This window comes from Drosophila innubila, assembly GCF_004354385.1.
Source record: "Drosophila innubila isolate TH190305 chromosome 3L unlocalized genomic scaffold, UK_Dinn_1.0 0_D_3L, whole genome shotgun sequence".
NCBI classification, from domain to species: domain Eukaryota; kingdom Metazoa; phylum Arthropoda; class Insecta; order Diptera; family Drosophilidae; genus Drosophila; species Drosophila innubila.
Window position 1 is genome coordinate 9,701,629 of NW_022995376.1, and position 12,365 is coordinate 9,713,993.

Here is a 12,365-nt window from a genome sequence, read left to right on the forward strand (position 1 = left end):
CACAGCACTGCTGTCCCATTTGCCTCAGGAAGTGTCGTTTTAATGACTTGCAATGGCAGCCAAAACCACGTCCATTTACTGTAAGATTATTTCGTGTCTTTTTAATGGCACTCATTAAAGTTTGCCAAACAAAAAAGAGTTGAATAAAATACTTTTGCCATATATCAACGCGACATTAAATGAAACAACACAGTTAACAGTTAAGCGAGTTAATTAATTTTAACTACGCCTTCAAAGTGTGCCGCCAAGCTAAGGGTAGATCCCCATTACCTGTCCACAGCTAATGTAGTGGCATATAAAAATTGTTACCCCGCGAGCAAATTTGGTTTATGGATTTCCCGCGGCATATTTATACCCGTTCTTTTGCACGGAAAGCAGTTGGCAACAAAATTGGCGATAAATCAACTGATAATGTCAGCACATTTAACGACAGCAACGGTGGTGCAAGGTGTTGCGAGGTGGTGCGGGGTCATTGCGGGTTGCTTGCCTGATAAACTTTGGAACGGGCCCTGACATGTGGATAGCGCAAATCAGAAGCCAAGTTTTCACTTGTCGCAAGTTTTGGGTTGACTTTTTGGCCTGGCCCTAATCAGTGACGGCTTTCATTTTGTTGGTTTGCGTTTGCATAGCAAATTGAGGTGTTGTGCTGTGTTTTTTGGGACATCATAAAACAAGCAAAAGGAAATTACTGTCGGAAAAGTTTTCATGCTCAAACGGAATGACAATGAAAATGAAGAAGAACAGCAGCAATAATAACAACGAGCTCTAATTAAAGCGTCTACCTGACCTAGAACAGTCACCAGTTTATTTATAGAAAATACATCCAATGATGATGACATCTGTATGCAAATTATAATTTGTAATGGCAAACGGACTTAGCTCTAGAACCAATATAATCGTTGAACTTGGAATAAGGTATTGCCAAACACTTAGGTGTTACACTTTTGTATCATCATCATAATAAATCGCGATTCGTTTTACAACCATTACTAATTTTATATTTCTGACTCAATCTCAATATTTAATTTCTGTTTGCGCTGACTTTGGCGGCGGAGCTGCTGCTGCGCTCAATCACCGTGCAAATGGTGTCAAATGCCGACTCCAGGCTGTCGATAAACTCTTTGCCCTGAGCCTGACCCTTGTACGAGGTCACAATGGCGCCCGCCATGTCATTTTGAATGGAGTAGCTATAATATAGAAAGAGAACTAATTTAAGTCAGAGTTGTAGTTGAAGTGGACGACGTGCTTACCCAAGTCCAAGGCCATCCTTTACAACTGGACCAAAGGAGCCGGCAATAACCGTGTCTGCACCCAGCGTAGAAGTACTTATAATATTATAGTTGATGCGTCGATAGGCTTCAGTCTCATATAGTGCCGGTTGCGGCAATCCCTCCAGCTCTGCCATGTGCCTCAGGGCAAACAGATGGCGATCAAAGCCCTGTCCCATGGCAGCCTCCTTGGTCAGTTGACCATGCACACTGCTGCACTTGTCAATCATGGCACGCAGTTCTCCAGCGCTGGGTTGCTTTTGAGAAGGTTGCAGAACCGCCTCGCAGAAGGCTTTTGTAGCCATGGTGCAGGGACGCATTGTCTCTGTACGGCCGTGTCGGAAAGCCGACGTGCTGCAGGATTCATAGGTGCCCACGTAGCGCTGAAAAGCCTGACGATAGGCCAGCTGGAAGGAGAGCTGCATAATCGAATCGGGACTTAAGCCATGACGCTTGCAAGTTCCCTTGTTCAGATTTGGATACTTCATAACATTCATATCGAGGTTGGCCATAATGCTGGCATTCTTGGAGTAAGCTGCCTCGACAGCGGCTCGAGTCTTGTCATCAATCTCAAAGTCAAGGGAACGCACATTGTAGCTATCGCCATCTGCCGGAGTATGTGGCGTAGATGACGATACATAGGGTTGCTTCGTGGTGTCCCTGTAGATCTCGTTGAGGTAACGCAGCACAGCGACGCCATCGCCCCAGGAGTGCTCAAAGTTAATGGAAGTTGTGCCATCGACACTGATCACCAGCGAGATGGACTTGTCAAACCAACTGCAGATGAGAAATGCAATTCAATTTAGTATGTAAAGTAAAATATAATTGAAAGAGTTCAACTTACCGATTTGTTGCCTTGCCTGCCAGCAATTCCTTTAGCAGTGGCGATGGATTGTCATCATTGTAGACACCATCCTCCACACCGTCAAGGCTTACACAGAACAACGCTCCATCTACTTCGCGTTGCAGAAGCTCCGCATTCTTTGAGCTGCTGATGAAATGCGCTCGGGATTTGGCCCATTCATCACGCTGAGAGGATGTCAATACACCCAGGGGCACGCTGGCGGCTTCCTTTTGCGAGTCCAGCTCGATAATGCTTTTGAGGCGACCCAGAATGACGCTGGGACTTTCAATGTAGCCGCTGCTGTCGAGCACATTCATGGTATACATGTTGCCACGACGCATGACCATAATGTGCTTGGAGTCCGGTGACAGCACCAGCTCATCCTTGCCTATTCTCGGTATGCGCGAGGTGCCAAACAGGCGACTGTACTGACTCATGTCCAAGGGAAAAGCCTTGAATGCGTACGAGGCGTATGTGGCAAAGGCCTTGGGTGCAACGCTCATCCAGCGACGATAGCTATCCGTGTCCGTCTTCTTGGGATTCATGTGATACACCTCGGGCTCCAGTTTATTCGCCTGCAGCGAGCGCCAGAAACGCAGCGAGCTGATGATCATATTTGTGGCGCGAACCACTTGTTGCTGGTACTCTGGCCGCGTTTCGTTCTTGAGCACGACGAGGGGATTATAGTTGAGGGGCAGGGGAACGCGATCCGCGAGATACATGTCGAACCAGGGTTGCGAAATGTAGCTGGTGTGTTTGTTGGCCTCATCGCGTTGCTTCAGCTTCGCATGCAACTCCATGCCGATGCCTTGGCGAAACTCTTCGACCACCTGTTGCGTCTGCCTGTATTCATCGGGACTGACTATGGGCTGCACGGCGGACAGAAATCTCTCGCAGGATTTCTCCAGCAGCGGTATGGGCAGTCGGGGCAGAGAGCGTTGAAAGTAGAGCGTCGGTAACTTTGATGTCTGCAGGTACTGGTAATGATTCCCATGGGTCGTGGTTGTTGTCGAGTTGCGCGTTGCAGACACTGCGGAGCCAAGGCGGCCCTTATTCACCTTTAATCTAAACATTATTCACAATTAACGCCGGTAATTTAATAGAAAGCGCAGCGGTAATCAAAGTCCACTAGTCGACACGTAAACAAGCAACAACAACGAACAGCGCCTCCCTCAACGACAACGACAACAATGGGCAAACTGCGTCGCACAGCTGTTTGGTATTTTTTGGTATTTTGGGCAGATCACAGCTGATCGCTAGCGTGAAGTGTTATCGATATATCGTATGCAAACAACATGAGCATCGATATCGATTGTGCATTTAAATTTAAAGTTAAAGTATAATATAACGACATTGCATCGATTTCAGCATTTGTATATTTTATTTAGAAACTTCATCGCACTTTGACCTTTCACAAGACGCGCGAAGAATAAACACCGACGTTTTGTTTGCATTTGCATAGACGGGCTGCTGTTTCTTTCCACTTTCTGTCGCGTCTTTGGTTTCGAGCCGGTCGGATTAGTGTCTGTTTGTATTATTTGACTTGGCCAGCACAAAAGTTGCGGCCGTTGCCCAGGTGTGCAAATAAATAAACGGCAAACATATACAAATTAGAAGAAGCAACATGCAAATTCGCATAAAAATTGTATGCTTTGTCGAACTTAACGAGCAACCTTTGGCTTATCGATTTCGATTACAATTTGCCCACGATTTGGAGTAAGCAATAAAACTTGGCGCCCTCCCGATCCTTGAAATTACGAAAAGTGTTCTTGGCTTTTGCTCTGGTCGAGTGGCACATTTGCATAAAACTGAAATGCTGCGGATGTTAAAGTGGATGAGGATGTGGATGTGAATGCGGATGCGGATGAGTTGCAGTGTAATTGGCCAAAGTGAAATTGCGTTAATATTTAACAAGGCAACAAAAGTGCAAAAGAGAAGCGTACAATGCAGACTATAATACCATGGCCAGAACGGAACCGGATGCAAAGTACCCAGCCTTGGCTGGAAAGCGCGAAATTATGCGTTAAATGATGAGTGGGCAAGGGGAGGGGGTGGGTTCTGGGACTTCAAAATATTCATTCACTTTAAGAGTTCCACCTCACGGTTGATTGCTCTGGCAATTGAATTCATACATAACCTCATCTGTATTTATGCAAATGAATTTATATATGCCTACTTTTGTGTGTTTACAGTATGTACGACATTTCATTTGTATAATTATATTTACTCGAAATAACGTAATTCGATATTCAGCTTGGGGCGAAACATGCAATTCTTTAAATTGTATTATCGCCTGCAAAATAAATATTTAATTGGCATTTCACCCTAAGTGGACATGCCATTAATTAAATCATTATTTCTGCGGGGAGAAGTATACAATTTTAAATGAATGTTAAAAAAAGGAACAATTTTTAAGTTTTTCTGCACTCAGAGGCGGAGAAAGAATGAAAAGAGTTTTAACATATTTTATTTCTTCTCAATTTCAACCACTTTCTGATTGACTATAGAGTATCTATGAGTCAAGCCTTTATTTCCATTTTTAAAATTCACTTTGATGATTGCTATTAATTAATTAATACTTGTATTCATGGCAACGGTCGTGATTTTTTTATTTTTTACAGACTACAAATGATGAGAAATCGCATTAACCGAAAAGTCTCTCCCTCAATGGGGAATTGGAGAGTCTGTTAGTAAAAAATGTCGTCGACAGATGCGGGAAAATAACTTGAATGAATGTAGTTAAATTTTTTTTGAATGCGAAATCAACGTTTCTTTTAACAGTTCACGCAGCACATTAAAACTTTTGTTCCTTCACTCGGTTGAGCTGGGACGCGGAATGGACGACAATTTGTCTACCCCGTCAATACAAATTCCGAAGCGTGCATCGAAAAGGTCAAATTGTCAATGGATTGACTGAGGCTGAGACGAAGGCGGAGGCGGAGGCTGTGGCTGATGGGAATAACAACTGTCAAACGATTGTTATTTTGTGTGGCCAAAAAGCGGTGTTGAATGGTGTGAAAATAAGCCCACTGCCTTTGAAGGGTTATTGAACAGGTCGAGAGAGATGATTTCCCAGGATATTCGGCTTACCGGAGTTAACAAAAGCAACACTCCAATGTTCCGATGAATCAGCACAAAACATGACTTTTCCATTTCTACTAATGTTTATTGTTTTGGTTTGAAGGTTTGAAGGGATTTAAGTTGTACAAGCATTGAATGTCAACTCGTCCTCGATTGAGACTGAGATTAGCATGAATGCGTCAGCATAAAATGCTCCATTCGAGCATATCATTGGCCTATCCTTGAACTGCCTACAAAATGGCAAAGATGACGCAGCCCAGGAGCAACAATTTGCATATGGAGCAACGTCATCGTCGAAACATCTGAGCCGAAGAATACGAATGGAAATGGAAGGAAGATTTTGCATATATATGCTTCAGTGCGCCGCAATGAGATTAAAAAATCTAAATCAAATGTAAGCAAATCCGGCAAAGAGAAAAATTAAGTAAAGAAAGCGTAAGAAAAATGGCAGGACTTGATCCTGCAGCGGTTTGACTTGACTTTCCTTTGTTGCTGCTACGATTTGCGCTCCAGGCATTCGAACTCAATTTAAATTTAATTCCTCGTTCGGGGCGTGCATGACAAAATACGTAAAGCCCGCAGATTAGTGAAACAGCTATACACTGCCTTACAACAATACACGCCCACTTGTCCATGTCTTACATTGCCAGCAAGATTCTCAGATAATGAATATGTAAATCAGTTCCGCTTATGAGTGAATCTCTGTGTGTGTGTTTCTTCAGATTATTTTGATAATATGAAATGCCTTGCCTTATTTTATTGTCGCCATTCGAATGAATAATGCAGATAATTGGCTAATTTAGTGTACGTCGAACTTACACACACTCACACACTCTCACACATTCTTACAGCTTATTATTATTAATTTATGGTCAGCAGACAAAAGCTGACCAGCAAGCATAATTAATATGCGTCAGGACATGAAGGCAGAGGAAACATCAGAGCATCATCCTCAATGACAACGTCAAGGTTCAATGTCATCCAACAATCGATACTTGGAGCCGAAATTCCCTTGTTGGTTCAACATGTACAAGTAGAGACACTTTAAAGGTTGACTAATTCTATTACAAATCAACTGAGTTCCTTAACATTTGTATAGAATTCGTCTTAGCTCTTAGGTGCTTTTATACAGAGAATCGTCTTACGTCTGTCCGTCTATGTAAATGCTAGCGAAATTTCAATGTATATCCTTTATTGCCCTGTAAAAGGTGAAGGTACGATTAACTCCTAGTGTATTACAACAAATAGAAACACATTCTTATTGGCAAAACCAGTGTTAATACTTCGATACAAGTAAAGAGACTAAGGCCAATTACTTCGATGTCTTTATAAGGTTTGTGTTAAATAACTTAAAGGTATTTTAATATATGTACAGAAATTAATGTGAAATTCAAAAGGAACTCCCAGTTAAAATTTAATTGGACTATGAAAAAGCGCGCTCTGAATAAACATATCTCTACTGATGCTGTTAAGTATTGTTAAATAAACACTTGAAAGATTTACTCAAATTTTTAAATTCATTTAAAGCTAACATATATTGTATGTTACTTATTTTCGCTAGATTTTCTTTAACAGCAAACTATTAAAATAATTATTTTAATTTTTAAAAATCATTGTTGACTTAGGCGTTGCTTTGTGTCTTAACAAATTGCTTACAAATGTGTGTGCAACTTTTGGTTGGGCAGAATCATCAACGCCACAGTATGTGTGTGATGAAGGCCAGACAAATAACGGCGTTTTGTGCTTTGTTGGGTTTGCCAAGAAAGTGGGGAATGGCAGACATAATATCATTTTTCACAGCAGCACACAGAACGGGCCACATTAAATTGCTATAAAGTCATCGCGCAGGAAATCGCGGCAAAACATTAATGGCAAAGGGAAGGAGACAATGTGGAGGGACATGTAGCTTTTGCTTGTTATAAATTCAATTTTTCACCACTCTGGAAACTTGGGGACTGGTACGCTGACTCAACTCGGGCACATGCTCATAATTACAAGAAATTTCTGAAATTTTAGCAGACGGCTTGCCAAAGTAGATTGAATTGTTTGCTAAAATGTCTTCAGTTTTCTTTAGGCTTGCTTATGGTTTTTTCTCACTCTCTTCTTTCCATTTTTGTTGTTGATTTTTGTTTGCGTGTTAACAAGAGCTTTGGCCATTTTTATGGTCAGCAATTAACAACTGGAGTGCCGCTAAAAGTAGGCAACACTTTTGCACATGTGTTGTTGTTGTTGTTGTTGTTTTTAGGCTGCCGTGCTGGCCGTCATTAATCAAGATGGCGTCGGCTGCTGTGCGGTGAATCACACACACCCACTTACACACATACACACACACGCACTAGAACCCCGTTCTTCTCACATCTTTGTAATGGCCCTTAAATTGCTCGTTACACGGCAATCGTAATGAAATCGAAATGAAGGAGGAAATGCGACCAAATAAATCACGTTCCAAATTTACCGCCAACTAAAAAAATGTACAAAACGGGCAACAATTCTGCGTCAGCATCAGCCAAATATATAATTCCATTCCCATTGCCATTGGCCAAAATGTTGGCCATTATGAAGCCAAAGCATGCGTCATTTGTTTACGGGACGACGCTCGTAACACCCATTTGTTGGTTTTGCCTTGAAAATTATTATTAATGTTACTTAAGCGCATGCAAAAATGCGGTTTATTGAATTATTATTGCGAAATTGAAAAATGCCAGTGTAAAGTATGTGATTGACGTCAAAAGCTTTTGGCCAAAATCCTTCGCTTGGCTTTTATCAACAAGAGCACACACACACACACATACTCCTGTACACAAATTGACGCTATTTACATAAGCAGCAATGAATCAGGCTACGCAGGATTTTAGCAGGAATTGTCCTTTGACAGAATTTGATTGGAAACTGTTATGTCAAATAGACCTGAAAACGATCGGGGAAATTAATTAATTTGCCAATGCTCATACAAAAGAAAATGCAATTGAATCAATATTCACAGGTTTACCAATGACAAAAATAATTTCAACAGAATAGTGATAGTTGATAGTTAAACTTGTAAACAAATCTCATTCAAATGCCTACAATAATTTCTAAAATTGCTCTCCCATAGCTGCCAATTGATAAACACACATATTTCATTCGAATTTGAAACTATTTTTCCATTTGTGCTATGAGCAATTAATATATTTTTAAGCTGGCAAACATAATTCTCTCCTATTTACTAATGCAAAAAGCTCTTCATGTTGTCGTACTTCAAAATTGTAGTTAGTTTTAGTTTCATTTTAGACAGTTTGATTTAAATGCTCTTACTTACAGTGGAATGTCTGCAGCTTACAGCTAGAATAATTGCACTGATTTGTCTGAAAGTGATGTTGGAATCCTTTTGAGTACATGTTGATAAGAATCTAATTCATTTATCATCTACAATTTTTTTTTCAGAGAGTTTTCAATAGACTAAACAATTCAATTGTTCCCAGTATTCAGTATTTTATTTATAACACATTTTTAAACTTATGCTAGCATATTGCGACACCTGGATTTTCACTTGTTTATTCAGGCAGAAGGACTCTCCATCCAAGTTGTCGTAAATTGTCGGAGTTCGAACAGTTTCTGTTACATTTTGTCGATGAAATTGCTGAAGGGAACTTAATTTCCGCAAGTGCAGACCAGAAATGCAGGTGCAAAAACAACAACAACAAATTGAAATGCAATACAATAAAAGATTGGCAGTAAGAAAATAAGAAACGAAATGAAAATGTGAAATAAGGAAATGCTGCAAAATGTGCCTGATACCCATACTATGAATTACGTATTGGTATTCGTTTGCAAAGTCCAGAAGTTCGAGTCCATTTGTCGAGTGCATCGTGCATGTGCAGACATGATTGCCTTGGTCCTGCATTTATTTGCATATTTACCTGCTGCAAATGGTTTGAGCACGATTGAGTATTTCTAGGTATTTATCTTACATCAAGTTGGCATTCGAGTGCTGGGCTGAGATTGAAGTGCAGTTGTGGGTGATTGGCATGCAAATTGAATGGCCTGACAGTTGGCAGTCTGGCAATTGAATTGACTTGTCTCAACTGCACACAGTTATCAAAATCACATAAACGGTACGATTATACCTCAATGTCAAGCTGTGAGCCCTTACCTGTAACCTGTAACCTGGCTAACAATGGTAAAAGGTAATCAAATTCCTAAAGGCTAAACAAATTACATAGATCCTACACAAATGCAAATTTTCTTCACCAACTCAAGCGACTTTTTACGAGTTCAGCAATATGAGAAATATTTCATAAATTTCAGAAGCATCAGCATCGGTAGACGCATGAATAATTGAAGGTCGTAACTTGAACTTTAGCCCACCACAGTGTGTGGCAGTGTGGGCGTGGCAGTTACATCTGCATAAAGTTGCCTGTAGCGGAATATGTAGCGCATTTGCATTACCTTCTTGTTACAGTCAGCTTAAAATAACAATTGAGATGTATATATTGTTGTTACTTTTGTTACTGTTGTATTTCTCGGCTCTTCATTTGTACTAAAGAACAGCAAGAGAGAGAGAGAGAATGAGAGAACTGCGCGGTTTCAGCAGCTTAGTGTTAATCTCCAAGATACTCAAACGCAACGCAGCAAAGCTATAGTTACACTGCAAATATACACACCATGCACACATACACAGGCACACACACTCACACAGTGGACTCGCACACACAGACATACGCATACAACTGACGGCATCAAGTGCCATTTCACTTGAGTAAGTCGAGCGAAATTAAAAAAAAAAAAAGCGAAGAGGAAAATAAGGAATTGCAAGAAATTCGCAAAATGCTGCTAGCATCCTGGCTAAAGGACCTCGACGCAGTCGTTGGGGACGCCATTTCGGCGCCTGCAAATTAAAGTGCAGCAAATTAAATTTTTGGTCTGTTTTAAAGCAAGCATAAAATATTTCTCTGCTTTTTGACAGTGCATACAAAAAGTTTAATAAATTGGATGAAGTTATTAATACTGTAATAGTAAAATAAAATTATAATTAATATGCAGCCAATATTCAAATAACAAGAATAGAATAGTTAATTAATTAAACAAAACTACGATTCACACGTCGCTTAAATTGTGATAAATTTTTGATGATATATTAAATAAAAAATTTAATAAACTATTTAATTTTAAACTGCTAATTGTTAAATTGTCTATTCTATATTGATACAATACCCTATTGTAAATGTTACAGAATTGAATTTTAAATATATTTCCACTGAACTCAATGTCATTTTGCAGGGTATTTCACTAAACAGTTTCTGAATTCGTGTTGCATTCACTTATTTGCTTATTGCGCTTTCACAATTCGTTTTAGAATTTGCAAGTGTATCTAGTTACACACACATACACACACGCACGCTTATATTATTGTGAATGGGCCCAGTTAACAATGGCAGCCTTTCAGTTTTAGTTCCGTTGGGCCCATTGTTGCTGCTTTTGGCCAACAACTGGACCAGCTTTGGCTTCCTTTCAAATGCATATTTCTAGCAATTACGTTTAACTCGTTCTCGGCTCTCACGAAATATGGCTTGGACAGTGTATACATGTCCATTTTGCCACGTCCTTTTTCAATGGAAGTGTGCATTTCTCTAGTTAAGTGTTTGGTCTTTTTTTGGTAGCAGCAGTTTTTCTATATGAAGATTAAGATGCTTTAAATGTCATTTGCATTGCCTTGATGCACAGAATTTACCCATAATAACAGCAAAATGCAAAACGAGGAAAAGATGAAATTACTTCAGCTTTATAGTAGTTAAAATTTAAGATACAATTTGTTAAACTTGATTGAAATGATTTTAGCTACGATAAATATATATTAAGTAAACCATGGTGAGGAAAAGGAAAGACGAGCTGCCACTTAAGTTTACAAATGAAATATCAAAAGTCCTGTGGGACACTGCTTCTGTCAGCGGTCACTCAATATTAAGTCAAAAGGTTCATCCCCTAGACGCTGACAACACAGACACACCCACACTTACACGTTTCGCCCGTTTACATGTACGCCTCTTTGAGTTTGATCAAAGTTAGAAAAAGCATATTAATTCCATTACGGCCAAGACAATCCCGCTATAAGAGTCAAAAAGAGCAGCACATTGCTGTTATGCAAAGGGTCTTTAGCGATGCTTTTATGTGACACGAAGTCGGATTTGTCAACATTGCGTATACGCAATATGTATGAGTCTATTCTATTTGCTTTATGCTTGATTCGCATTGTATAAGTCAGTTGATGATGGTCAGGATGAAGAAATTTGCTACTGATTACGCATCAACTGCCATGGGAACACAAAACCTAAGCAAATTGTAACTGAATGGTAAAAAACAACAACAACAACAACAATCATAAATAAAAGCAAAAAAAAAAGCCAGTTTCTACTTTGGGCTACTTGCAATTCCAGTGGGACATCCCTAAAGGACACAGGGTAAATACAGACTACAAATGCGAGTACAAACAATATGTTTGCCATTTGTATGCCAATATGTAGATAGTTTCCGGCTACGTGCGCAAACACACTCACACACTCCAAAAATAAGCTTACATATAAGTATTATTTGTACATTGAAGAGATATAATAGGAACACAATAAACAGACACAAACACACAGCTGTCCAGTGAGAGTGGTTGCAAATGCGATTAGCTAACTTATTTTGTTGCCTAATCTATACCAACAAATACCTTTATTAAGTCAGATTAATTAAGAGAAATCTATTGTCATCAAATTATTAGCAGATTTGACAGTAATTAAATTGTTGCCGCATTTGTTCAATTTTAATTGTAACTTTTGTTTACCTTGCTGTGGTGTCAAAAGCAACATTTACAAAATGCATAATAAAAATATTTATTTTCAATTATCTGATTGTTTTACGAGCCATGTTCAGAACATTAAATTACGCATACGCCACGTGATGCTATTGAAGATATGCATGTGTAACCGCTTGTGTGTCGGTGTGTGTGTGTGTGTGAATTCCTGTGCACAGTCAGCCAAATGATTTAGCTGACATCAAAGGTGAGATAATGGGCGAACACAATGTAAGTGGGCGTGGCTGTAATCGTGGCCTGTGGTGTCTCACGTGTGCGTTCATGTGCTTGTAATTTATCATGTGGTGTCTGATGTTACATGTATTTTAAAGTAATTTAAAAAAATACGAGGTTACTA

The 12,365-nt window shown here is 39.7% G+C and overlaps 1 protein-coding gene across 1 annotated transcript; it reads right to left on the minus strand.

Annotated features, from left to right (window-relative positions):
- Positions 1–769: 769 nt before the first annotated feature.
- On the minus strand, positions 770–3,297 carry LOC117788232 (carnitine O-palmitoyltransferase 2, mitochondrial). Its single transcript, XM_034626930.1, has 3 exons — positions 2,113–3,297; positions 1,251–2,045; positions 770–1,187 (listed from the first exon to the last, which is right to left on the minus strand). The coding sequence occupies exons 1-3, from the start codon at positions 3,183–3,185 to the stop codon at positions 1,022–1,024; spliced, it is 2,034 nt and encodes a 677-aa protein (XP_034482821.1). The 5' UTR covers positions 3,186–3,297; the 3' UTR covers positions 770–1,021.
- Between the last annotated feature and the right edge of the window lie 9,068 nt (positions 3,298–12,365).

What these genes read in the sequence shown, in the direction of transcription:
- LOC117788232 (XM_034626930.1), bottom strand. Translation starts at nt 3,185, where the DNA reads ATGTTTAGATTAAAGGTGAATAAGGGCCGCCTTGGCTCCGCAGTGTCT. An exon ending in GCAGGCAAGGCAACAAATCG is followed by an intron (nt 2,046 to 2,112) that starts GTAAGTTGAACT and finishes TCTCATCTGCAG; the next exon opens with TTGGTTTGACAAGTCCATCT. An exon ending in AAGGATGGCCTTGGACTTGG is followed by an intron (nt 1,188 to 1,250) that starts GTAAGCACGTCG and finishes TCTATATTATAG; the next exon opens with CTACTCCATTCAAAATGACA.